General features: G+C 49.9%; 1 protein-coding gene across 1 annotated transcript in view; it reads right to left on the reverse strand.

Moving 5' to 3' along the window:
• NELFCD (negative elongation factor complex member C/D) overlaps positions 1–25,538 on the reverse strand; it is a 591,264-nt gene that overhangs the window by 195,980 nt on the left and 369,746 nt on the right. Inside the window, exon 11 of the mRNA XM_069651053.1 lies at positions 1,213–1,327. Within this exon, the coding sequence (XP_069507154.1) occupies positions 1,213–1,327 (115 nt within the window). The remainder of the gene's footprint in view (positions 1–1,212; positions 1,328–25,538) is intronic.

Genomic DNA, 25,538 nt, shown 5'->3' on the forward strand with positions numbered 1-25,538 from the left:
AAAGAAATTAGCAAGGAAGAGGGACCATGCCCAAGCTGGAGAAGAGTGTTATGTTACTGTCATTTCTTAAGTGCACGATCGCCGAGGGTATCTTGCCGCTGGAGAGAAAGGCATACATCCACCACATGGAGCCCTTAAAAGATACAGAATTGACTTAAAAAGGGAATGTCTTAAATGCTTTCCTAAAGGCCAAATGATTTCAAAGTTTATCAGAGGGGGTAATTCATTCCATAATCTGGCACCAGCTATTGAAAAGGCAATGCCCTCCTGTCCTCACACGACGATAAGAGGGCACGATAAGTAGATCAGCAGAAGACGAGCGCAGTTGACGGTTAGGACAGTAGCGTGAACATTTAGTTTGCAGGAACTCGGCACCCTGAGAGTGGCACTTTAGTAGACAGTGGGAGGCAGTGCCACAGAAGAAACGACGATTCCCGAGACATGGAATGATTACTCATCTTCCCGGCAGTTGGATTTAGTCGCTAAATGCCCTCCGTATTGGACTTAGGGCAGGGCGGCATTGGCAAGAGAGCAGTTGATGAAGCGGTTGCGGTTTGGGAGGCTTCAGACTTCAAACCCATGGCTCTCTCTTTTGTTCAGTGTGTTGTCCTTGGATCTGTTCCTTACCAGGGAACAGGGTGTAGTTTGGGTCGATTCTCTCTCAGAATGCTGGTCCAATTACAAATAAATGTCCATATTTCCCTGCCTTGCAAACATACTATAAAGACCTTGGTAGATCTCAATCAAGGGCACTGATCTGGAAAGGCTGCAAATGCAAGCTACATGCGACTGATTAGATGGACTTTCTACTGGACACATCCCTGCTCCTGAAACATTCTCGTCAGCAAAGAAAAGCTGCCATACCTGCAGCCACATGTTCCTAAGGGGCAATGTTAGCACTTTTCTTTTAAAAGAATAAGATATAGTACAGTTTAAAAAGATATGAAAGGGAATGCTCTTCGGAGCAGCACAAAACCTCCCATGCACACTGCGTGCGTTTAAGAATCTGATGCCCAAGTCCCTCTGCATCATTTGTCAGAGTGAAATGGAACAAATTGAAGTGGATAAGCTAAATATAAAAAAAGTTTTTGCTTTAATATTGTAACACCCGCCAAAAAATAAAACTCACTCATCCCGAGCCAATGACAGATTGCATTCTGAACAGATTGGGCATGGCTGAGCAAAATGTCTTGCATAGTGTAGCACCAGTACCTCATCCAGTAAAGCCAAGTGAACAGGAGTATGATCTGTCTGCAGCTGGAAATACCGAGGCTCTGATACCGTCCAGTCCACCCACTTCAATACACCCATCGCTACCACAGGATACCTGCAACAGAAAAGTGAGCGAAACTCATAAGCAAAGCAGAAGCCCCTGGACAATCCCAGAACCTTGTATAGTAAAAACAGCTTCAGATCATTTTCTCGCATTCAAGCTTAGTTTGTTCAGAAGGAACAAGTTACTTACCTGTAACTGTTGTGGTCTGGCATGGATTCACATGCTCATGAATATTCCCCGTCGTCAGGCTGGGAATCCTCGGTAAAGAAAAAAACCAGTATCAGTTTCGTTTCTGATCTGTCTTTCGTAGTAGTAACCAATCACTGGTCTCTGCGTCATACTGACCACAGCCAATGACTGCCCTCTACCTAAGCACCGCCTCTGACAGCCATCTTCAGATTTGGAAGCACGTGAAGTGGCAGTATGACCAAGTGAAGAGCCACAGAGGGGTAGGCGGGAGGGTTCGCATGTGAATCCATGCCAGACCCATGCTGGAGAACAACAGTTACAGGTAAGTAACTTGTTCCTTCTCCAGCATGGGGTCTGGCATGGATTCACATGCTCATGAATAAAGAATACATAGCAGTACACACATGCACAACCACGGGAGGTGGCAAAGGCTCAACATTAAGCATCACATCAAACTCAACATTAAGCATCTTACCTCCTCACCAGGCTCACCTCAGGCGAACAGGTTGCGCAGCACTGCTTGGCCGACCCTGGACTCCTCCCTGGAATCCCGATCGACGCAGTAGAATTTCGTGAAGGTGTGCGTCGACCTCCACGTAGCAGCCCTACATATGTCCAGCAGGGGCACACCAGAAAGGAACGCCGTGGTAGCTGCGATCGCTCTGGTGGAATGGGCTCTCGGACGGCCAGGCAGCGGTCGGTTTGCCAACCGATGACAATACATGATACAGCCGGAGAGCCATCTGGAAATGGAAGCCTTCGAGAGAGCCTTCCCCTGATTGACAGGTCCAAAGTTCACAAAGAGTTGTGACGTCTTCCGAAAACACTTCATGCGGTCCACGTAGAACTTCAGCGCTCTAGCCACATCCAGCGAGTGCAAAGTCCTCTCAGCCGGCGACGGGAAGAACACAGGCAACACCAAGGGTTCGTTGAGATGGAAGTCCGACGGTACCTTGGGCATGAAGGAGGGGTGCGTCCTGAGCACTACCCTTGTGTCGTGAAAAGTCAAGTACGGGGCCTTGCAGGAAAGGGCCTGGATCTCTCCCACCCGTCGTGCGGAGGTGATGGCCACAAGAAACGCTGTTTTCCACGACAGAAACTTCAACGGGGCCGAGTGCAGAGGCTCGAACGGAGGTCCCATGAGCTTGGTCAGCACCACGTTGAGCTCCCACGCCGGGGCCGGAGCCTTCACCGGCGGGAACGATCTGAACAGTCCCTTCATGAACTCTTCCACCAGACGATGAGACCACAAGGACGTCCGCCCCGTGGTTCTGGTGTATCGGGAGATCGCAGCAAGATGAATCTTGATGGACGCGTGTGCCAGTCCAGCTTTGGCCAGCGACAGCAGGTACGGCAGTACCTGGGGAGCCGTAATCCGTAGAGGGTTAATCTTCTGTGCGTGGCACCAGACAGAGAACCTCTTCCATTTGTGTCCGTAGCATTTAAGAGTCGAGGACGCCCTGGCCTTTGCAAGAACCTCTCTGCAGTCGGCCGGTATTTTGTATCCTCCAAACTCTAGTGCTGCAGGAGCCAGGCCTGCAAGTTCAGCGATTTCGGGTCGTGGTGGAGGATGGCGCCTCCTTCCCTGGAGAGTAGATCCGCGTCCACCGGCAGCTTGATTGGCGGGGACGTTGACAAGTCCAGAAGGTCCGGGAACCATATCTGCCTCGGCCACGCAGGTGCGTCGAGGATCATCCTGCACCGTGACCTCTTGAGCTGGTTGACGAGCCGGATTAGCAGTGGCAAAGGAGGGAACGCGTAGAGGAACAGGCCCTCCCAGGGGAACGAGAAAGCATCGCCCATGCTCCTCGCCTGGGGAAACCTGCTGGCGAACCTCCGGCACTTGGAGTTCGTCGCCGTCGCGAACAGGTCGATCTGGGGTGTGCCCCACCGTCGGAAGAGGCGATCCACTAGATCCTGCCGTAGTTCCCACTCGTGGCACGAGCGCAGCTCCCTGCTGAGTGAGTCGGCGATGGTGTTTTTTATCCCTGCCAGATGAAACGGCACCAGAAACATCCTTTGGACGACGGCCCAATGCCACAGGTCCTGCGCCTCCTTGGACAGTGCTGGGGAACTGGTTCCGCCCTGTTTCCTGATGTAAAACATGGTGGTGGTGTTGTCGGTGAAGATCCTCACCACCTTGCCCTTGAGGGACGGAAGGAAGGACCTGAGGGCCCAGAACACTGCACGGAGCTCCAGGACATTGATATGGAGGGACTTCTCTGTCGGGAGCCAAAGGCCTCTCGCGTGCAGATTTTCGGTGTGCGCTCCCCACCCTTCCAGGGAGGCATCCGTGGTCACTGTCTCCTGGTGGTCTGGAAGTCCATGCCCGCCGTCAGATGCGCGCGGGTGCCCCACCACCGGACCGCTCGGCGGAAACTCTCGTCGAGTGTAATCCTCTCCTCGAAGCCGCCCGTCGTTTGGATCCAGCGCGCGTCCAGGAACTCCTGCAACGGGTGCATCCGGAGCCTGCACATGGGAATGAGGTAGATGCAAGAAGACATCATTCCGAGGAGGGACTTGATGGACCTCACCTTGGCCGCGTCGGAAACCAACATCCGCTGTACCTTGCCCAGGATGGACCTGGTCCTTTCCTCCGACGGGGAGGCCAGAAGGGACACTGTGTCGAGCTTCGCTCCCAGAAACAGTGCGTTTTGCGCGGGTACCAGGTGGGACTTGGCGTAGTTCACGGAGAATCCCAGGTCCGTGAGAAGTTGGACGGTCCTTGCCGTGTGCTCCACGGCGAGCTCCCTCGTCTTGGCTCGGATGAGCCAGTCGTCCAGGTAGGGGTAGACGTGGATCCCCTCGCGGCGCGCAGCTGCGCCGCCACCGGTGCAAGGCACTTGGTGAATACCCTGGGTGCCGACCGTAGTCCGAAGGGGAGGGCTTTGAACTGGTAGTGACGCCCTTGGACCACAAACCTGAGGAATTTTCGGTGCCCCTTTAGGATGGGGATATGGAAGTAGGCATCCTCCAAATCCAACGACGACAGGAAGTCTCCTTCCTCCAGCTGACCCAGGAAGTGCTGGAGGGTGACCATCCGGAACTTCTGCGCCTTGATGAACTTGTTCAGACGTCGCAGGTCTAGGATGGGGCGCCATCCTCCCGTCTTCTTCTTCACGAGGAAGTATCTCGAGTAAACTCCGGAGCCCCGAAGCCTCTTTGGGACGAGTTCGATGGCGCCCTTCCTGAGCAACGCCCTTACCTCCAGGAGAAGCTGAGGGACGTGAAGCTCTTTCCTGGCCACGGGGGGGACGCGCGGGCACCTTCTTTGAAACTCGAGCGCGTGGCCCCGGGCTAAGGCGTCCAGCACCCAACGGTCGGTGGAGATGGACTCCCACACGCTGACTAAGCTCGCCAGCCGGCCTCCCACCGGGGTGCATCGGTGGGGGCCCGACCCCACGGCCGGTTCAATCCTGTTTCGACGAGGCTTTGCCGCCTTGACCTCCTTGGCGACGACGGCGGGGTCCGCCAGACTTGCCTCGTCCTCTGTAGGCCTCCTGAGACGACGAGCGGGCCGCTTGACGGTAGGTGGAGAAACCGCCGCCGGAACCTTTGGAGGCGCCCTTGCCTCCGCTGCTCCGAAAGGGCGTCCGTCGTCGCTGCAGAACCCCAAGGGCCCGGGCCGTCTTAGTGTCCGCTTTAATGGCCTGAAGGGAATCGTCCACTGTTTTCCCAAACAGGTTGTTCCCATCGAACGGCATGTCCAGGACTCTGGTCTGTACGTCTTGACGGAAGTCCGTAGCCTTGAGCCATCCACGCCGCCTAAGGCACACGCCGTTGCCCAACTGGCGAAACCCAGTGTCGCCGATGTCCATCGCAATAGTGATGGCGTGGTCCGACGCCACCTCACCTTCCTGTAGGATCTCCAGGGCATCCGCCCTCTTGTCGTCCGGTAGGAAGTCCAGCAGGGGAGGAGGGCTGGACGGGGCGCGACGGCTGAAAAGGAGGTGGAGGGTAAATCCTTCTTTTCTTGGGCGGGGGAACACCAGAAGGTCCCGGTTCAGGATCCCCCGACGGGAGAGGTTCCTCCGTCGGCAACGGTAGTCTCGTCCTTATCTCCGAGCATAAGGACTGTATAGCCAACAAAATGGCCGCCGAGTTGTCTTGCGGCGCTGGCAGAGGGGAATTCGACGGGCGATCAGGGGCCCCGTCGGCACCCTCGACGATGTCGTCGTCACCTGCGTCGGGATCCATCCCGACGGGCCGGTCTTCTTCCACGCCAAGGCCGTGGCTTAAGACCTCGATCAGCTCTTCCTCCGAGGTTGAAGCCGAATCTACGACGACGCCCTGCCCCCCCTTTTTCTTCCCTGCCGGGGATTTCACGGGGGTCCTATCGATGGGCACCAAAGAGGACTCCCTCCGAGGTGGCAGGGAGACTCTGAGCCCCGAGGTCGCCACCACTGGTGTAGCCTCCACAGGCTGAGCCAGGGCCGCCACGACAGTATCGATAGAGGGCTTGGCCGGATGGATTAAGGCCTTCACCACCTTAGGTGCGCTCACCGCCTTATCCTTGAGGGGGGGGGACACTGCCTCGCTCCCCCTCCGCCTTCGAGCTCGACCGGGGCCTTTCCAGGAGCTTCGCCGGGTGCTCGCCCTTCCTCTTACCCGACCCAGAGCGTTGGCTCGTGGCTGAAGGTGCCGGGGAGGGTGCGCCCTGCCTGGCGCCCGTAGAGCCCGACCGTTCGGCGCTCCCGGTGCCAGCGGACTCGCGGTGCTTGGCCTTGTGTTGGACCCCCGTCGCCGGGGCGTCCTCAAAGGTCTTAGAAGACCACTCGGATTTCTTCCTCTTCTTCTCGCCTGACGGGCTCTTCCCTTCCAGCCAGTTGGCGAGACGTTGATGGCGGTCCTTCATGGTCCGCTCCGACATATTGCCGCAAAACGCACAGTCCTTCTCCACGTGCGTCTTGTCCTCATGTAAGCAGTAGAGACAAAGGGAGTGTTCGTCCTCCTTAAAGACGTTCTGCAGCTGGCATCCAGGGCAGACCCTGAACAGCTTTCCGGGCGTCGAGCTTCCCTTCTCCTGGGCCATGTCCGGCCTGAGAAGCTTCTGGAGTCCTCCAAAAGCGTAGCTCGACGAAATCTTCACCCTTGAGGGGCGCAGACGAATCCGACACGGGTCCCCGTTGATCGGATGGAGAGTCGGTGGAGCTTGAGGCTCTTTTGACCGAAAAAACGAAGTTTTTGAGAAAAAACGTGAAAAAAATAGCACTAACGCTCGAGAGCAGTAGCGCGAGGATCCCAACACATGAACGTGCGGTAAAAATCTGAAGATGGCTGCCAGAGGCGGTGCTTAGGTAGAGGGCATTCATTGGCTGTGGTCAGTATGACGCAGAGACCAGTGATTGGTTACTACTACGAAAGACAGATCAGAAACGAAACTGATACTGGTTTTTTTCTTTACCGAGGATTCCCAGCCTGACGACGGGGAATATTCATGAGCATGTCAATCCATGCCAGACCCCATGCTGGAGAAGATAAACATATGACATTTCCAAACACGGATAGGATTTGGTTTAGTAAAGTTTATTTATTTTTATTGATTACATAGGTTATTACAAACTTTTATCAAAACCTCTTTAAAAAACTTTACCAAATAAATCCCACACAATTTCATCCAAACAAGCCCTAATCGTCACCACTCCCTCCCATCACGAGAAGTAGAAAAGCAAGTAGAAAGAGACCCGTTCAGCGATCTTAATCCACCCCTATTTATGTGAGGAACACTACCTTCAGAAACTGTATCGCTGCAAAGATCATGGGAAGATCTTCACCACCCATAAGGCGCGAGCAGAAGCTTTCGGCCTCCTCACATGAAGATGGATATTAAGCTTTTTTTCACCCCAAAAATTAAAAACTGCTCTTTTATTAGTGAGGAGATTAAGAGTGCTCTACCAGCTCCCAAAATCACTCCCTTAAAACAAGTAATTAAAGATCTTCCCCCTGCAGTGCAAGAAAAGTCGAAAATTGAGAATGTAGCCATAGAAGGGCTTAGGGGAGTGGGGCACTCCGGTAATACCGGGAGAAAAACTTTGGGAGGGGAAGCACACGCATATGAAAATACGATGGGAAGGATTGCTGTGGGGGAATCGTTGCAGACCTTGACACCTTGCATGGTTCCAAGTGAGGACATCAACATTTTGGTTAAACAGGCCTTACAGAACTTGCTTGAAGACTCTAGGACAGGTGCCACAGCTTCTGGTACCCATAATTGGATGGAAGCAAGGCTCCACAGTAGTGGAAATAAGGATAATTCAGAAGGAGTGACTGGGGACAATATTGCAATTGGACCTAAATATGATAGTGATACCAAAGGCATATATCCATATAAGTCACCAATCGATACAGGGCTGGGCCGAGATAAAAAACATCCTGATTCAGAACTAGGGAGGCCTTATTGGCCATGGTGAGGAGTTGAAGGTTCCTCCTCCTCACCATGCATTTGTAACCTAACCCTGCCAGGAATATGATAAAGTGTACCAAAGCGAGAGGTGTGAGCAGTTGGAAGTGAGACACAGTTTTGAAAGAAATACGTATGATCAATCACCCAAAGCATGGATGAATTACGATGGGGGAAACAGTAAGACGCATCTGACAGAGGTACGGGTACCCGGTAATGAAATACAGAAACCTTAAATAAAACCAGCTCGGAATACCTGTCAGGGGGGGAAAATACAATCCCCATAACTCCGTTAAACAACCTCTCAACAACAGGTGGCCTAATAGAATGGATTGGAGACCTTCTGCCTTTACTGTTTGCCCTAGCATTATGCTTTACTCCATGTTCCCGTTAGGCTCATTGAATCGCCATAGAATCCTAACTTTATTCAGCGAAATCCCAAGGCTCTCCATGATCTCCTCAGGTGATATTAAACTGGTTGATTGTATCCATCCCCTGAGACTTGACTGTCAGACTGGTATTTTCTTCCCAGGCTATCATGGATTTAGTCGCCTCTGAAATAGATTCTATCCACCCCTTTGGCTTTGACTTAGAATCATTTAATAACCAGCTTATTAGCTGAGGGGTTGAGGTAGAGGCAATTTATCAGGTGGATGATATCTCTAACCCGCACTTTGAGGGGGAGGAGGGTGTAATTAGACAGAAACAAACCTCTGAGACTGACCTAAAATGGCTGGCTCAAACATTGAGCGATTCATTAGCGAAGATGCAAGCGCTGAATGTGAAACTATAGACTGTGCCATCATTCTCAGTGATATCTTGGAACTCGCGAGGTAATAAAAATTTGAGGACGGAGTCTGATTGCTTATGCTTCCTTATGGAAGCTAGTATTTTCTGTCTTCAGGAAACTTGGGCACCCTCTTCGCTGGTGTTAGATGGGTACAGCCTGCATCAAATTACAGCAGAGAAAAAAATCAAGGGGAAGGCCTTCGGGGGGGGTTTTCTTATTGCGGTACGTAATACTGTGCCCTTTAAGTGCCTCAAGGTCTTCCTCCTCATAAGGGTTGCATTGCTATGTCATTACACTTCATTTTGCCTGATACCCTCGGATATCTTTTGATAGTTAATGTCTATTGGAGTCCTGAGCTAGATCTGCAGGAATGTATTAATATGGTGGATGAAAATATACAGGAGTGTCAAATAACATGTCAAACTCTGAATATAATGGTCATGGGTGATTTTAATGCAAATGTGGGCATATGCTCTAAAAACCCTGGCTCGTCAAGGAAACAAGCACAGGGCCATCAGTGGAATGTTTGTCTGAGGAATTGGGGCCTTATTTGCGTAAATGATTACCTGAGTAAGGACACGATGGATATTACTTGGACTAATGGAACTGAATCTTCTACTATAGATTTTATTTTTGTAAGCACTTCTTTATGCAATTCTTTACTTGATTTTAAAGTTATTCCATCATTGGTCAGTGATCATAGTATCCTTAAAATGTCCATACAAGTTCAAACCATCCCTGTGACCCAGGAAGTATTTCCTTTGAGGATGGAGCTAAACTGCGCTGGGAATAGAATTAATTGGCATGGGGACAATGTCGAGAAAGTGAACAAGGTCTTTCTGGAGGATTATAACAAATATGGCTGTGAAAAAAAGATCTTGATGTATGCACACAGGGTATTTAACGGCTATATCAAGGAAGTTATCCTTGGGCCCAAAGGGATTGGGAGACCCAGGAAAAGGGGTATTATCCACACTCATGTTTTCGATCCTGCTTTATATCCGCTTAAGAGGGAGAGAAACCGTGAGATTCGGAGACTACTGAAGCTCCCGTTCACCCAATCTTTGGGAGAAACGATCCGCAAAGTAAAAACACAAATGGAGAACCAGGGTACGTGCATTGAAAGCAAATATGGTGCAGAGGGATGCACAAAATATATTGGAGGCATTGTCTAAAACCAACACAAGATACTTTTGGTCCCTCGTAAACAGAAGAGGTGATGCGCACGCTGGAGAACAAGGAGTGTGTATATCCTCAGCTGTATGGGAGGGGCATTTTGGTTCTCTATATAAAACATCGGTTTCTAATTGGGCGGTTCCGGATGAGATTTCATGCCAGTGGAACTTCGCTTTTTCTTTACAGGATGTCCAAACACCGATTTCTAGATGCTCGTCTTCACGTGCACCAGGTCCAAATATGCTTGCCAATGCGATCTTTAAGGGTAGTATGACTGTGGGCCAAAATTCTGTTTTTACTGTTTAAGAACATTGCTATAACTAGGGTCTTCCCAACTACCTGGCACATGTCTTATGTTGTTTCAATTTATAAAAAGGGCGATAGATCCTCCCCGACTAGTTACAGACCAATCGCCCTGCATGAAGCAGACTAAGATCTCTGCGTCTTTGGTCCTTGAACACATCCAAGTTTGGATGGAGGAAAAGGCAGCATTGTCACCGCTACAATTTGGCTTCAGGAAAGCGGTAGGAACAGACGCGGGGGGTCTTCTACTTACCATCATGCAGCAACGGACCCGACAAAGAGGTAGTCAACCTATATACTTGGCGTCAATGGACCTCTGCTCAGCTTTTGATTTAGTTGACAGATCCACGCTGTGGAGTAAAATGCTTGCCTTGGATATGCCTACACAGCTTCTAGCTATCCTATATTACCTCCATGCAGAATCTAAGATAAGGGTACGTCTTTCAGAGGAATCATTATCGGAAACGGTCTTAGACAGGGGTGCATATTTGCGCCAACTGTCTTTAATCTATCTGTATTTGTCAGATGTGGGCCTGTACCTGGAAGAGGCATCCTTTGCTGCGCCAAAAGTGGCGGGTACTAGGATTGTGAGGGGGGGGGGTGGCTGGTCTAAACGCATGCTGTGAAGACAAGATCCCGTGGAGCTCCGTCCAGGATCCTTCTATACGGAAAGACTAAAGCCTGAATTGCTCTGCGAACCGAGAACGGACCGCATATAATTGAAGGGGAACCACTTCCCAACACTCGACACGACTCTTGGGTCGAATCGGAGCACCGGAGACAGGAAACGCGGAAGTCTGGAGTCGACCCCCTCGGACCTTCAAAATGGCGCCGCCGGCCGCGCACTGAGACCAACGCTGCAGCTGACCTGGATTGCCCCGGGAAGCCTTACAGCAGAAGTCGCGCTCCTGACCACGCAATCTCGCGGGGGGGGGGGAAGCTCTGAGGAGAACAGAAACCCCAGGAAGTCCACCTCATAGGCGGCGGGGCAACACCAACGCGCCAGCAACCCATCAACAGCACTGACCGAAGCCTCTAGAACAGCCTATGATCACAGCCACTGGTAAAAAGAGCGAAGATTGATCCTGGGAACGCTCATTGCTGGATATAACGGCAGTGCTGGGGTTGGACCCCTGGGTCGAACGATTCCTGAAGCCCACACAGAAGCACGTACCAGGGGTTGAAGGATGGATCCGCACTCTGCAGGGAACAGAACTTACAGATTCCAAAACAGGGGATGTCTCCCCCCAAGAGTAAACCGAAATTGGTCACGATGGACTCTTTCATGACAGCCAGACCCCAAAGACAATCACAACAAGATCAGTAACCCCCTGAAGACTTTCCACAACAAGAAGGGGACCTCAAACATACACAAGTCCTACAAGCAATAGCTGCCCTCCGCACATCACTTGAAGGAAGGCTCGAAGAGGTGAAATCTGACATAGAGCTCATGCGCCAGGACGCCCGCAGCCTAACTGAAAGGTTCACAGTGACGGAAACCGCCCTGCAGGAAAACGTAGAGGACACCCTAGACCTGAAGATAACGGTCCGAGATCTGGAGCAGAATGTGGCTAGACTAGAAGCGCGCTCTGAAGATGCCGAAGGACGAGCCCGCCGTAATAACATTCGTATACTGGGGGTCCCTGAAGACCCAGACCCGACTGTCTTTATCGAAACACTGCTGTAACAGGAAATAGGGCCGGGGAATCTCTCCTAGGGGTTCTCAGTGGAAAGGGCCCACAGATCTCTCCAGAAACTTCCTCCGCCCGGATCTCATCCTTGCCCAATCATAGCCAAAATTCTAAACTTCTGAGACCGGGAAACTATACTACGGTACTCCAGAGAAGGAGGTGAGGTAAAAAGGAAAGATTCGACTATAGTTATATACCCTGATTATACCCCTGCAGTGCAACGAGCGAGAAACTCCTTTATTCCAGTAAAAGCTCGGCTAAGGAAACTCAACTTGAAGTACATGCTGCTCTATCCGTCACGCCTCAAGGTTCTCTATAAAGGAAAGGCGATATTCCTCGAAACCCCAGCCGCAGCCAACATGTGGCTTGAACATAATAATCTGACTGACAAGGAGGAACTACCGAATCCAGACCGGGGTTGACCATGCACCTCCCGAAGAGCGTGGGAAAAGGGCTATCCCTCCAAAAAATGAATAAAACGAATAGCAGGCGAACGCACCACAACGAAGTCTTAATGTAAAGCAAGCCATATCGGACTAGAGCTTGAAGGAACACACGAGCGACAGTAAAGCAACCCACCCCACCAGAAACTGTTTAAGCAGTTTGCTCACACACAACCTGATCCGGAAGGCCAGGGGTGGCCTGGAAGGCTCGGGACCCCCTGAGCGCTGCAAGTTAAGAGCAACTGCTAGGGACAGTTTGAGTTGTTTTGTTTTAGTTTTTCCCCATTTAATACAATGGGAGTTACTCAAGTTAAGAAATCTCCAACAAGTGAAAAGTTAGAAACCGAGAAAAGCGGACAGGAGGGGAGAGGGCTGAGATGGGGTGAGCGGGCGGGGGACACCAGTAGGTTCTGGACTAAAGCGGGAGTGATCCAATTGCTCCGATATGGCATCTAACACTAAAATAAACATAATGACCTGGAATGTGAGGGGCCTGGGATCTTACTTATGTCGGAATAGAATCAAGTCCTATCTGAACAGAAAGAGTGCAAATTGCACTATTGCGGGAGACACGCTGCTCGGCGGATTCCCTGGCGAGACTGGAAGAACACTGGGGAGGGCAAGGTGCTGGTACTACGTACTCCAGATATGCAAGAGGGGTATACACTTGGATCCACCCATTACTCCCATTCCACTTAATCAAGTCCGAGACGGACCCCGAAGGCAGGTTTGTAATACTCTGGGGCCGGTTGGAATAGGAAGAGATATGCATAGTAAACTCCTACCTCCCCAATACCAACATTCCAGCACATTTAAACTCCATGTACGCCAAAATTGCACCATACAGACATGGCATCTTTTTCGCGGGGGGAGGGAGAGGGAGGTGGGGGGATTTCAATTGTGTCCATGACCCGAAACTTGACAGGTCCTTCCCACATCCAAAAGGTCCCTCGACAGCAACAATAGCCTTGTCCCTATTAAATCGACAGATTATACCTGACTGACACCTGGAGAGAGCGTCATCCTGACGCCCGGGGTTACTCCCATTTCTCCTCTCCACACGGTCTCCACACGAGACTAGGCTATGTTTTCATAGGCAAAGAACATCTGTCAGAAGTAGCAGAGGCACAACATCTAGGTAGAACCATATCTGACCACTCGCCACTCCTATTGGAATGGCACCACCCCGGCCCCAAACCCCCTATCCCAATGTGGAGAATGCCGATCGACGCCCTAGGTGACCCGGCATTCAGGGAAGAGCTGCACGAATTTATAGATAGCTTCATTGAGAGAAACACTGGAAGTATTGACCATTTGAGCACGATGTGGGACGCCCTAAAAGTAGTAACGAGAGGGGAAATCATAGCGAAGGCAGGGGGCATTAGGAAGCAGCTGAAGGGTGAACTGGACCAGTGGGAGCAACAGATAGAGCAACTTGAGGCAGCCCTGGTAGACACTAATCAAAGGGAGGACAACCTCAAAGAACTTAGAATTAAATGTGCTTCAGCATGGGACAGGCTTGCCAAATTTGACTATGCCACCAAGACTAATGGAATACACACAGAAGCAGACAAGCCAAGCAGAATGCTGGCCTGGCTCTGCAAGAAAGAACACCCGAGACACACAATCACCGGGATACAGACCGAAGACGGAGATGTAGTGCAAACACAACAATACAAACGACACTTTCAATGGTTTTTACAAACACCTTTACTCTCATAGTGACCAGGTTCTCTTAGAGCAAATCATGGACACCCTGGAGGAAATGGGGCTCCCCAAGATGACCCCTGAAAAATCTGAGGCCCTAGACGCAGATATCACAACTGAAGATATTACGGAAGCAATTAAGTCACTGGCCACCGGTAGGACAGCAGGGAGTGATGGGCTACCCACTGAATTCTATAAAGCATACGAGTCCACCTTAACACCCCTATTACACGAGGTCTTTCAAGAAGCACATGAGCGAGAGATATTACCTGACACTATCATGGAGACCCTTTTGATCCCGATCATCAAGCCCAATAAACCCCCTGACAAATGCGACTCTTACCGACCAATAGCTATGCTCAATTACGATGTGAAAATATTGACAACGGTTTTAGCAAACAGATTGGCCAGAATCATAGGGGATGTAGTACACGAAGATCAGTGCGGCTTCATACCGGGCCGGAACACGACCATGAATTTACGCAGGGTGCAACATGTTATTGCACAAACTGAAGCCACTACGGAGGCATACGCACTGCTCTCTCTTGATGCCATTAAGGTGTTTGATTCGATATTTTGGGAGTGGTTAGTGGCGGTTCTAGAGGGGTTCGGCTTCGGGCCAGGGTTCATTGGGTGGATCAAGATACTATACACTAAACCTAGGGCCAGAGTAAAAACTGGAAAATACATATCTGAGGCCTGGAGCATATGCAGGGGCACCAGACACGGATGCCCCCTCTTCCCCATGCTCTACGTACTAGGACTAGAACCCATTGCTATTTATTTTCGAAAACAGTTCTTTGATGCTGGGATCCGGCTGGGAGGAATAGACCACATTATCTCTCTCTATGCAGATGATGTACTATTGTACGTCAGAGATCCACACAACAACGTGCCCATGATGCTCGACGTCCTAGACAATTTCGCAAGGGTTTCAGGCATACAATTCAGCAGGGCGAAGTCCTACCTATTCCCTTTTGGCAGGCCTCAAGGAGACAGATGTAACAGAACTTACCTCGGTGGGAATACAATGGGAGAGGACCTTGTTTAAATGCTTAGGGATACACATAATGCATTCCCCTGGACTAATGCATGAGCACGACACCAAAGCCGCACTTCCTGCCTTAAGAAAATCCATGAACTTCTGGGCAAAACTTCCCCTGTCCATGATGGGCAGGGCCTCGATAATTAAAATGATTGTCCTTCCCAGATTCTTGTATGGGTGCCAAAATATGCACTTGCACATCAAAGCGCCTTTCTTCCGCCTATTAGAAAGGTTGCTTAGGGACTTCCGGTGGGGGAAAGGAAGACGCAAAATAGCACTCGCCACCTTGGCACTACCGTACACCCAGGGGGTAATCCAACTCCCAAACTTTGAAAAATACTATTTGGCAGCACAGCTTAGCTTCATCACCAAGTGGCTAGCAGACGATGCCACATCTGAAACGCCACACTTGCAGCCCCTGATCTCCCCGTTGTATATGAGAGAACTTACCTGGGCCCCCACCCACCTGATACGAGATGCCCCCCTCATGGCCACCATAGGACGGAAAATTTGGCACAGGACCGAAACCCTCGCCCATGCAAAGCACCAATACTCCCCGAACATACCATTGATCTCGGACCTATACAGATCCCCCGATTATCTACAACACCTCAGATGCTGGGAAAAGAAAGGGATATACTCATGGGGGGACCTACATACAAAGGGGGCGTTTAAAGAATTTGAAATGCTCCAGGAGGAAAATGGTGTCCATACAGGCCAGTTCCTCTGGTACCAAAGGATAAGAACCACAGCGCGAACCAAGTGGACAACATGGCCGGAGGAACCAGAGTCGAACCCCCTGATCACATTAATGTATGCATTGGGAGGAGGCCGGTGTCTCAAATCTACAGCCACTTAAGTGACACCGCCCAACCCACAAAGTGCAGATCTGAAAACCAGATGGGAGGCAGATATAGGCCTGGAAATGACAGATGGAGAATTGAAAAGGGCTCTGACACACCCCAAAACAGTCTCCAGAAACCATAGATTCAGACAAATACGACTGAACCTACTACATCAGACATATTTAACCCCATCCAGGCTGGCAAAACTCAAAACACAGCACTCCAACTGTACATGGTGCGAAATGGACAATGCAGGCTTGATCCACATGTTCTGGTTGTGTGCCAAGACGCAGTCCCGGTGGACCGCCATACAACAGACAAGCAACAACCTGGGGTTGACCGGATACAAATGGACTCCTGCGGAATGCTTACTGGGCACATACCCCAGACCGGCCAAACTTAAACACATCGCCAGACTAATGGATATTATGTGTATACTGGCAAAGAGGACAATTACAATGTCCTGGAAAAAACCAGCTGGGCCTCAACAGAAAATTTGGCAGAGAGAACTGAAACGCTGGGTACAAGCGGAAACGAAGGCCTGGGAAGAGAGCGTGGCCAGGTCTACGTACGACTCAAGTATGACCCTAGTGGCCTGGAAAGAACTTACAGACCCCTGTTCTACCCCTCTGATGACAAGCCCCCATGAACTAGACCAGATCCACTGAAGGCGGTCCTAAGAACCAAACCGGAAGTTCCTGAGACCAACTGGGTCCTTGATGGCATGAGGCCCCTTCCCCCCCTCCCCCTGATTGACCTGGCCCCTCCTGAACCGCTAAACAACACTGGCTTAACCGGAAAAAACACTTGGAGACAGTTAATGTTGTATGTTGAGCTGTTATTGTTTTTTAAGTTGCAACGTGTTTTATCCTCTAATTACAGACGCATTTATTGCCTTGTGATTGTAACAAATAACAAATGCCAATAAACAAATTTAAAAATAAACTAGGATTGTGTGGACTGCATATGCAGATGGCGTACTATTGTTTGACCTAACGCCTTTGGGGTTGCAACGAGTTTTGTCTTTCAAGAAATACATGGTGGAAAATGCACTGGTCATAAATCAAACAACAACTTTTATTATGCAATTGAGCTACAGGAAGAGGTTATCCAAATTAAACTAAACTTACTATATGTCATGCTTTCTGGTACCTAGGTTATCCTATTTTTGAGACTGTAACCAGTGCTAACCTATGCAATCATTTGGATAAAAAAAACAATGCCATTGATCTCCCAACTATTAAAAATTGATAACAAACACAGGAAATTTTCGATGATACCATGTTTAAAAATGTACCGTAGCAAAACTATTGCCCAGTTCTGCTACGGGGTGGAACTGGTCCCGTCTTGGTTCAGGAGTGAATTTTTGAAATATGAGGCACGGTTGCTAAGGTCCTTGATTTGGTATCTCCCGAAGTGTGTTCCACTCGCGGCAATACGCTTCGAACTTGGGCTATTCTCTCTCTTCGGTTGGTTTTTGTGGTTTGGGTATTGGGACTATGAGAGTCTCCCTCATGGTCTTGGGTAAGGGTCCTGTCTCGTAAGCTTCTTGAAACACCTCGTGTAGTATTGGGACCAGTGTTGTCTCGTATGTTTTGTAGAACTCCGGGGGGAGCCCGTCTGTCCCCGGGGTCTTACATGTGGACAGGGCTCTAATTGCTACTGAAATGTCCTCTGGAGTGAGGGCCTCTTCCAGTGAGTCGCGCTGTTGATCGTTCAGTTTAGGGAGTCCTATCTCTTCTAGGGTGTCTTATGTCTGTCAGCGGGACTTGGGTGCCATGCGCGTATAGTGTGGAGTAAAAGTCTGCAAATGTGGTGTTGATCGAATGCTGGGTTGTTCTCCTTAGACCTGTCTTGTCTTTTATCGCGGTCACTGGGTGTTGTGGGTGTTCTCGCCTGAGCCAGGTGCATTTTGTCTATAAACATGTAATTGATTCTCGTGTAGAGATTGTGTGGGGAGGAGTAATGTGAGTATCCTCTGTCTGTGGGATGGAGTTCCCTCCAGACGTCTGCCAGGTCTATCTGTTCCAGCAGGTTGTTTAGCACCCTAGAGGTTCTATCTGATTGCTTCTGCGGGGGCTCAGATCTATCTAGGTCCATGTCCCTCACACAGTTAAGATCCCCTCCCCATATGTAGAGGCCATCCCTGTGCCCCGCCAGTTTCATCTACAACCTAGCTAGGTAAGACGGAATGCCGTGGTTTGGAAGATGTGTGTTGACTATGCAGATCTCTACCTGCTCCACCACTCCCCACAGGATCAAATACCTCCCCTCCGGATCTACTTCAGTTCTTGTCATCTGGAAGGGCACCGCTGGGTTGATCCAAGTATACACCCCCCTAGAAAACTTGGAATATGGGGCCCCCTGACCTTGTCCTCCCCAGTGCTCCTTCACCTTTGCCTGGTCCTCCACCGAGAGATGAGTCTCTTGGAGCAGTGCAATGTTTACTTTTTTCCTGCGCAGGTATGACCTGATCCTGTTCCGGCGTAGATATGACCCCAACCCTCTCACGTTCCAGGTTAGTATTCTAAGTTGCATTGCCATGTTTGGGGCTCTTCCTCCCGGGGCTTTGTTTCCCCCCCGCCTCCTCACCTTCCGTCTTGCATCTTGAATGTCCAGGCCACCCCTCTTTAATTCCTCGTTCTGCATGAAGATTGTGGTGTTGAACTAGAACTGCTGCAACAACGAATGCAGCTTAAACAAACAACTCTGAACTGGCAGTCCGACGAACAAGCAGTTCGGACTGCATAACTGCAAACTGCCCCCAGCAGTTACAGTGAGCCTGTAGCACTCAGGGGCTCCCACGCTTTCAGAGCCTCTCCTGGCTTTCCGGCGTGGGCGGTGTACAGGAGTGTGACCTGCACGTGTCTCGTAGGGGTGTGCCATTGGCCTGTGTGCCATTGACTTGGTCGTGTGTGGTGTCTTGCTCTTCTGCCCAGTATTGCTATCCGAGTATTACGGTTGTAGCTGCCGGTTGATCAACCAATTAATGCCTCATGTGCAAGATCAGCAGTTAATGTTGCCGGTTGATGCTTCTTGTTACATCTATTATTCAACTTGAGACAGTTTTTCGCCATCGTCCGCTAAGTTATTGTGTTCAAGCCACATATTTGCCGCGGCCGGAGTTTCCAAGAAAATTGCTTTCCCTTTATAAAGGACCTTGAGGCGAGAGGGGTAAAGCAACATATATTTGAGGTTAAGTTTGCGCAGCCTCGCCTTAATCGGTATAAATGAGTTCCTGGCATATTGTACTGCAGGGGTGTAATCCGGGTATATGGCAATTGTAGAATCCTGCCTCTTGATTTCTCCACCCTCTCTGGACTACCTCAGTATTATCTCCCTGTCGCGAAAGTTTAGGATTTTGGCAATAATCGGTCTTGGGTATGAGCCTGGAGGTGGACGCTTCTGAAGAGACCTGTGGGTGCGTTCCACTGAAAACCCTTGTGAAAGCCTCCTTGCCCCAATTTCCTGTTGTAGCAACGTTTCTATGAATTCCGTAGGGTTCGGGCCTTCCATGTCCTCGGGAACCCCTAGAATCCTGATGTTGTTGCGCCGCGCCCGACCTTCTGCGTCCTCGGATCATGTTTCCCGCCTTGACACACTTTGTTCCAATTCCTGGACTCGCTTCTTCAGATCCGCTGTGTTTTCGACATTAACCTGTAGAGCGGTCTTATTGACATTTACTCTTTCCGTCAAGTTGCGTGCATCTTGGCGCATGAGTTGCATGTCCACTTTTATTTCATCAAACCTGTTTTCAATGGAGGTGCGGAGCTCTGCGATGGCTTGAAGGACTTGCGTGTTATCCGGTGCCACACCTGCGTGTGTTGACTCACCCGTAGTTGTAGGTCCGGGCATCTGCGGCTGTTTAGGTCTGACCGTTGTGCAAGTGTCCATTGTTGTGTTTTTGAGTTTAGTTTTAGATGGAGACATCACGTCTCGCAGGGCCAGGGTGCCTGCCGCCTTGTTCCGCGGGTATCTGTGTGAATGCTGGACAGCTGTGTTGGGCCGGCTACAAAACCTCTCCTCGAGTGCGTCCCCCGTAGAACAGACCTCCGTCCGCCCGCTAGGCCCACTAAGGCAATCCGGGGCCTGACCCAGCCGTTGGGCCCTCAGAGTCCACCGCAAAGAGGGAACAGGGGCGCTTCCTCTTCGTTTTATAATTTCTCCTGCGGCTATCACGAAGATGTGGGGCCGCTACTCACGGTTCATTGACATCGGAGTCTGTCGACATGCTCCACGGGGCCTCTCCTGGCTCCTCCAGTCTCTCGCATGGAGCCCGTGCCCCGTTCCCTAAGACCCAGCCCCACTCCGCAGTGGAAGGGCGGTGGAAGGGGACTCTCCCAGGTCACTGCTGTCTGGGTCCTCCGGAGTCCCACGAAGGGCTGCGGGTGGTGTTCCGATAGCGATCCGCGGGTCCCAGCACCGTTCGGCCCCACAGGCCCCCCCCAGACAACAAGCCGTCCTCAGTGCGGGATCCTTTCCCCCCGCTTCCTCCGTATCAGGCACACGACGCCGGCGCCAAAGGCTCTGCGCTGGGGGCGCTCAGAGACCCGGTCCGCCGATTCTCTGTTTTTCGCGCTCAGTTGAGTTCAGCGCCGGAGGCCGCCATCTTGGGCCCGCCGGGGGGGAGCCTCTTCCGACTGTCCGTTTTTCCCTTTGCAGGCTCCAATTTCTCCCGAAAATGAGGTTGAGTGCAGCAAATGGGTTCCCCTGCCCTCGACCAGGTTTGCAGCCTCGTATGTTCTCAGTTAAGCACTGTAACTGCTGTCGATTCAGGATCTTGGGCAGGAGCTCAGGCGAACACCGACCTCACTCCATGCGCGTAGCCACGCCCCCCCCGAAGATCTTCCCCATAACATCAAGGAGGGCGATAGTTTTCAGGATCAGCCCTATCGCCTCCTTTATGAATTGGGGCCTGGGGCTCTCGATGCACTTGCTTTACTAATTAGTGTCAGCAAGTCACCCTTGAAGGTTAGGGGCCAGCCTCCCCCATTTGCTCTGGGTTGAACCCGGTCTGTACAATCTTTTTTAGCTAATGATTTCTCGTAGTGGACTAGCCATTTATTCTCTGGCACTATGTTCACCACTGGCATGGCTTTTCCCATTACCCTGTTGGTTAAGCAGTTCCCATATTGCTCAAGTGTCTCTTTTCGTTATCTTTGCGAGCATAGGCTCTGAATCTGACTGCAGAATTTTGGCCCCATGTGCTGCAACCCAGTTTCTAAATGTTTTTCTTCTCTTGGCGATTAAGTTGTTTGTAGCCTCCCACTTTGTTTTTTTCAGATAACCTATTTCTCTCATCTTATTTGTTTCCCTAGTCATTTCCGCATCATTCATAGCCATGGTTGTGACGCGTACCCGGACCTTTTGAAATGTAGCTTGTGGCTCTAAATTTGACTAGCAGGGGGACGTAGTTCACTCCTTTTTCTCCGTGCCTTAATTTTGCAAGGCCAGTATTTAGAGCTCGGACTTCTTTAGTCTTCAGTCTCAATCTTTCATCCATTAAAGACTTCCAGAGGGAACTGCCACGGCTCGTTTCGCAAAGTGGTGTCTATTTCTTATGGACAGTCTAAAAAAAAGAGTGGTTGCTGTGTTTTTAAGGACAGATTCTTAAAGAAGTAACCCGGTTGTTTAAGTTAGAGCAGACAAACACATAGTCCGAGGTAGAGGAATACATCCCATTTCACCATATTTGAGATGCAGCATCTTGTCGTCTCGTCTGCTCTGAGCTCTTATCACGTTTTGCAAACTTTAAGAAACTAATGGACTCTTCTTCCAGCAGTTTTTCGGCCTTGGTATGGACTCACTGTCACCTCTTCTGCTCTGTCTTCTAGAGGGGCGGGGTAGCGAGGCCTTTTGAGGTCAGTTGACACCTTCGTTCTTTCAGCGTCTGGAACTGCACTTCAGATCCATCTCAATTTAAACCTACACAGGAGAGCAAAGAACGCCCTTTATTGGTGGAGACCATTCTCTCCGAGACTGGCACAGACTCCTCCTCATTCACGTCATCCTCATGGACCTTCAAGAGAGACGGGTCAAAATCCACCTCATCTTTGGTACATGACTGGCCCTCTATCAGTGATGAGGGTCGGCCACCCATTTTGTTGGATTTATCCCCCTTATGCTTTGTCCATCCTTCCTTGGCATCTAGATGCTCACTCGTATTCGTGATATCCTTCAGAGGCGGACAGGGTGAGGGTTAGCCAGGTTCTTTAGGAATTCCTGTGATCCATTAGATCTCCTCTTGGACTTAGCTGCTGGCATCTTTTATGATTTGCCAACAAGTAATTCAGTTTTGCAGGTTACTTCCAGCCTTTTGTGTTTTTTCTTCTTTTGGAAGATCGGGAATGGAAGGTGATCCCTGGCACTTTGTTTTGTCAGCGCTTCCTTAGTAAAAAGAATTGGCCAAGGCCCTCTCCTTTCCCCACGTGTTTTGGGAGGCTCTGAGGGTTTACAGCTTTTCATCATCTTATTATGGGCTGAAGCCTGTGTGATCGAGGGCTCTTTTGGGCACACCTCCCAAGCTGAGGGGGTCTCCTTAGAAGTCTCTTTTCTGCTGATCACCACACCCTTGCCCAATGAAAGCCTCTTCTGTTCCAATATGGGGGCTTACTTAATGATCCAGGAAATCGAGGGTGGTAGTTCCAATGGGCCCAGGGAGGCCCTGCGGAACTTCTGAACGTGGATGGAGGCCTCGACTTGTAAGAATTCGAGCAGGGAATCCATTAGGTATTTTTTCTCCTCGCTCCAAATTGAGTGCATTTGTGATATTTTGCTGAATTGTTTTGGAGCACTCTGCTTCTTGGTCAATTCTTGACTGTAGAAAAGTGATGACATTTTCCATATAAATCAGTTTAGAGTTGATCAGTTTAGAGTTGCGTGATCCTTCAAGTTTCCATTTAAAGAGTGATACAGTTCCAAGAATGGAGACAAAGTCATAGTTATTGCTACAAACAAAGAAGGATGTGGGTTGAAAGCAGTCTAGTTTAGGTTCGGCATAGGCCCTTTTGATATATTGGGTGAAAAAACAGTCGTCCAGCGTATAAATGGAGGAGGATATTTCAGGAGGATATTTCAATCGGGGCCTCTGTTGCTGGATTAAGACGAGCTGGTGAAAGTTCCTTTATCGTTTTATTGGGTCGGATAGGTAGATCTTGCTGGTACATTTTTCCTGAGAGGGCCAGCTTGTCGTCGACCCGATGGGCTGAGTCAGCCCCTTGGGCGAAGATGTTAAGGCTTGTAGATTTTGTTACCAGAGCCATTGGAGAGACTTGCCCCACCCTTGCTACAATAGATTGTTCCCTTTTGGAACCACAGCAGTCCAACGTCACAATGATTTTATTGGACGGGGGTGGGAGGATGCAACTCTACACTCTAGAGGCAACTCCGCGGGTGCCCGTACTTGTCGACTTATCCAAAACCTCTGCATTTTATTCTGCTCTGACTCTTCCTCTGGAGGATTCCCACAGTCACCCATTAGCCCTAATGGGGATTTCCTTTCAGTCGATTCAGAACCCCCTATTACCTTAAGGATTCCCACATCAGTCAGTTTTAATATGTTAGTAGATCTACCTCGGGCGAGGATGATCTGCTTTGAGTTCTGATGGCTCCATGGGTCCGAATTGTCTCTCTTTAGGTAAAGATGTCGGCTCCTTTTTGTTTTTAGTGGATGCAAGTTTCCTTTTCCGGGCCAGGGTGAGACCGTTCCATTGAATGCACTTTTCTGAGACATTGGACCAAGCACAGGCATTAGCCTGCAGGACTGGTGATGTAGGCTTGGGCTGGCTCACCAACGTGGCTGAGGACTCAGATTTAGTTATTTTTATGTTAATGTCTGAGCCGCAGGCCCCCATCCCGCTCACACTGGTTCTTGCTTGTAGCCTGTCCGAGCTGAGAAAATTGGAAATGGCGAGTCCTCCATTTTCTCTCAGCTGGGCAGCCTCCTCTGAGCTCTGGAAAACCAGAACACTGAAACACACTGCCACATACCGCTCCGCAGAGTGGCAAGTGTTTTTATGCAGCTAACACCCGCACCGCAGTAAGCATTGAAGAAACACTGATGGATGTCCAAAAACGCTAAACACTGCAGATAACACAGATGCCACACTCCACTCTTAGTAAAAAAGTGTCTTCAACTATCAAATGACAAAGCCTGCCCATTCACCTTCTGGAAATAAGCAAAAGATTGGAACAATTAACATACTTCCAAGTCGCTGACCCTGGAAGATGTAACATGGAAAACTATCCAGGATGAAGAGACAGGCGTGTGCAGCAAGGATTAAACACAGCCAAAGTTCACAGAAAGACAGGGAACTAGCGACATAGGTTTTAGCTGGCTCAGCAAGTGCACAGTATTGCCATAAATGAGCTTTGTAGCCCACATAGTAACAGGGTTTAATGACGAACACTCAATTGGCTTACAACATTCAAAAAAAGAGAATGCTGATAGTGCTAGATGGACACGTCAACAATAGAAAAGAAAGCCAAAATTCTCACTGACTGTCCGAAGGACATTCAAGAATTCATCTTGTAATGAGCCCAGAAAAAAAGGAAAGTATGATACTTTGGGCCACGAAGGAATGCATGACAAGATCCAAGTAACACCACCACAATGTATTGTTATTGTAGTAAGAATCTCTGAAGACTAAATATCAAACTTTAAGATGCAGCCTGCCGCTGCTTAATCTACCTCTCAGATTGTATCCTGTAACCATGATGCAAGGTTTTTCAGAACCACTTCTAGTGTAGGGTTCTGTGATGCAAAACCTAGTGTACCTGCAAAGGTGGGACAAAAATATCTGAAATTAACTCTTTTGGTAACGAAGACGAGCAGTTAGGTTCACGCTTTGATTGTTAATTGTAATTTACAGAAAACCCCAAACACGTGACGAGCAACTAAGAACTAAAATGCGTCTATTTAGCAACATACATGCATCAGGTAAAGTCACTTGGATGGAAGTAAAAGCAATATATAAGCCATCGCTGTCTGTGGTCCAAACAGAAACACCACACTTTAGAATGTACACAGTTTAGAACACTAAAACACCAAAAGTGGGGGAGAGGTGGAGAAAGATGGCAAGTACCTTGTATAGACCTAATATGTATATAAGGCACATACAAAATTCAGAACTAAACTTAGTAAGTCAAATCCCTATCCTAGAAATACGTCTTCAAAGTTCAAGGTAAGCAAACCGCTTCTTGTATACTGAAAGGATACTGTGAGAAACCAGGAGGTGTCTCACCTGCTAGTCCCCCGGGATCTCTCTCTCTCTCAGGTGGCCATGGCACGGCCATCGCCTTTGGATCCAGACCCTGGGGGTGGACCAGTGCAGGAGGATCACCTGGGTGAGGGGTCTTTGGTGAGTGAGGGTGAGACAGCCTATCGTGAGACACGGTATTCCCCCCTTTCCCGTACACCTAACTCATCCTATTTCATAGGATTCCACAATGTCCTTCCCTTCCACACAAACACTGGGCCGAGGAAGAGGGCGATAAGAGTAACAATGCTGCCTCTTATAAATTGCATTGGACATGTCCCACTAATAGGGTCAGGTACTTGACTTGGCAAGGTGGACCACGAGTTAGAACAGAACTTCCGGGGCAAAGGCGAACCTACTGGAGCAGAGCAACGGACTGAGGGACGAGAGCCACAGGTAGAGAACCCCAGGAGTTC

Source organism: Ambystoma mexicanum, chromosome 3p (assembly GCF_040938575.1).
Source record: "Ambystoma mexicanum isolate Mex_15411 chromosome 3p, UKY_AmexF1_1, whole genome shotgun sequence".
In the NCBI taxonomy this organism is placed as follows: Eukaryota; Metazoa; Chordata; class Amphibia; order Caudata; family Ambystomatidae; genus Ambystoma; species Ambystoma mexicanum.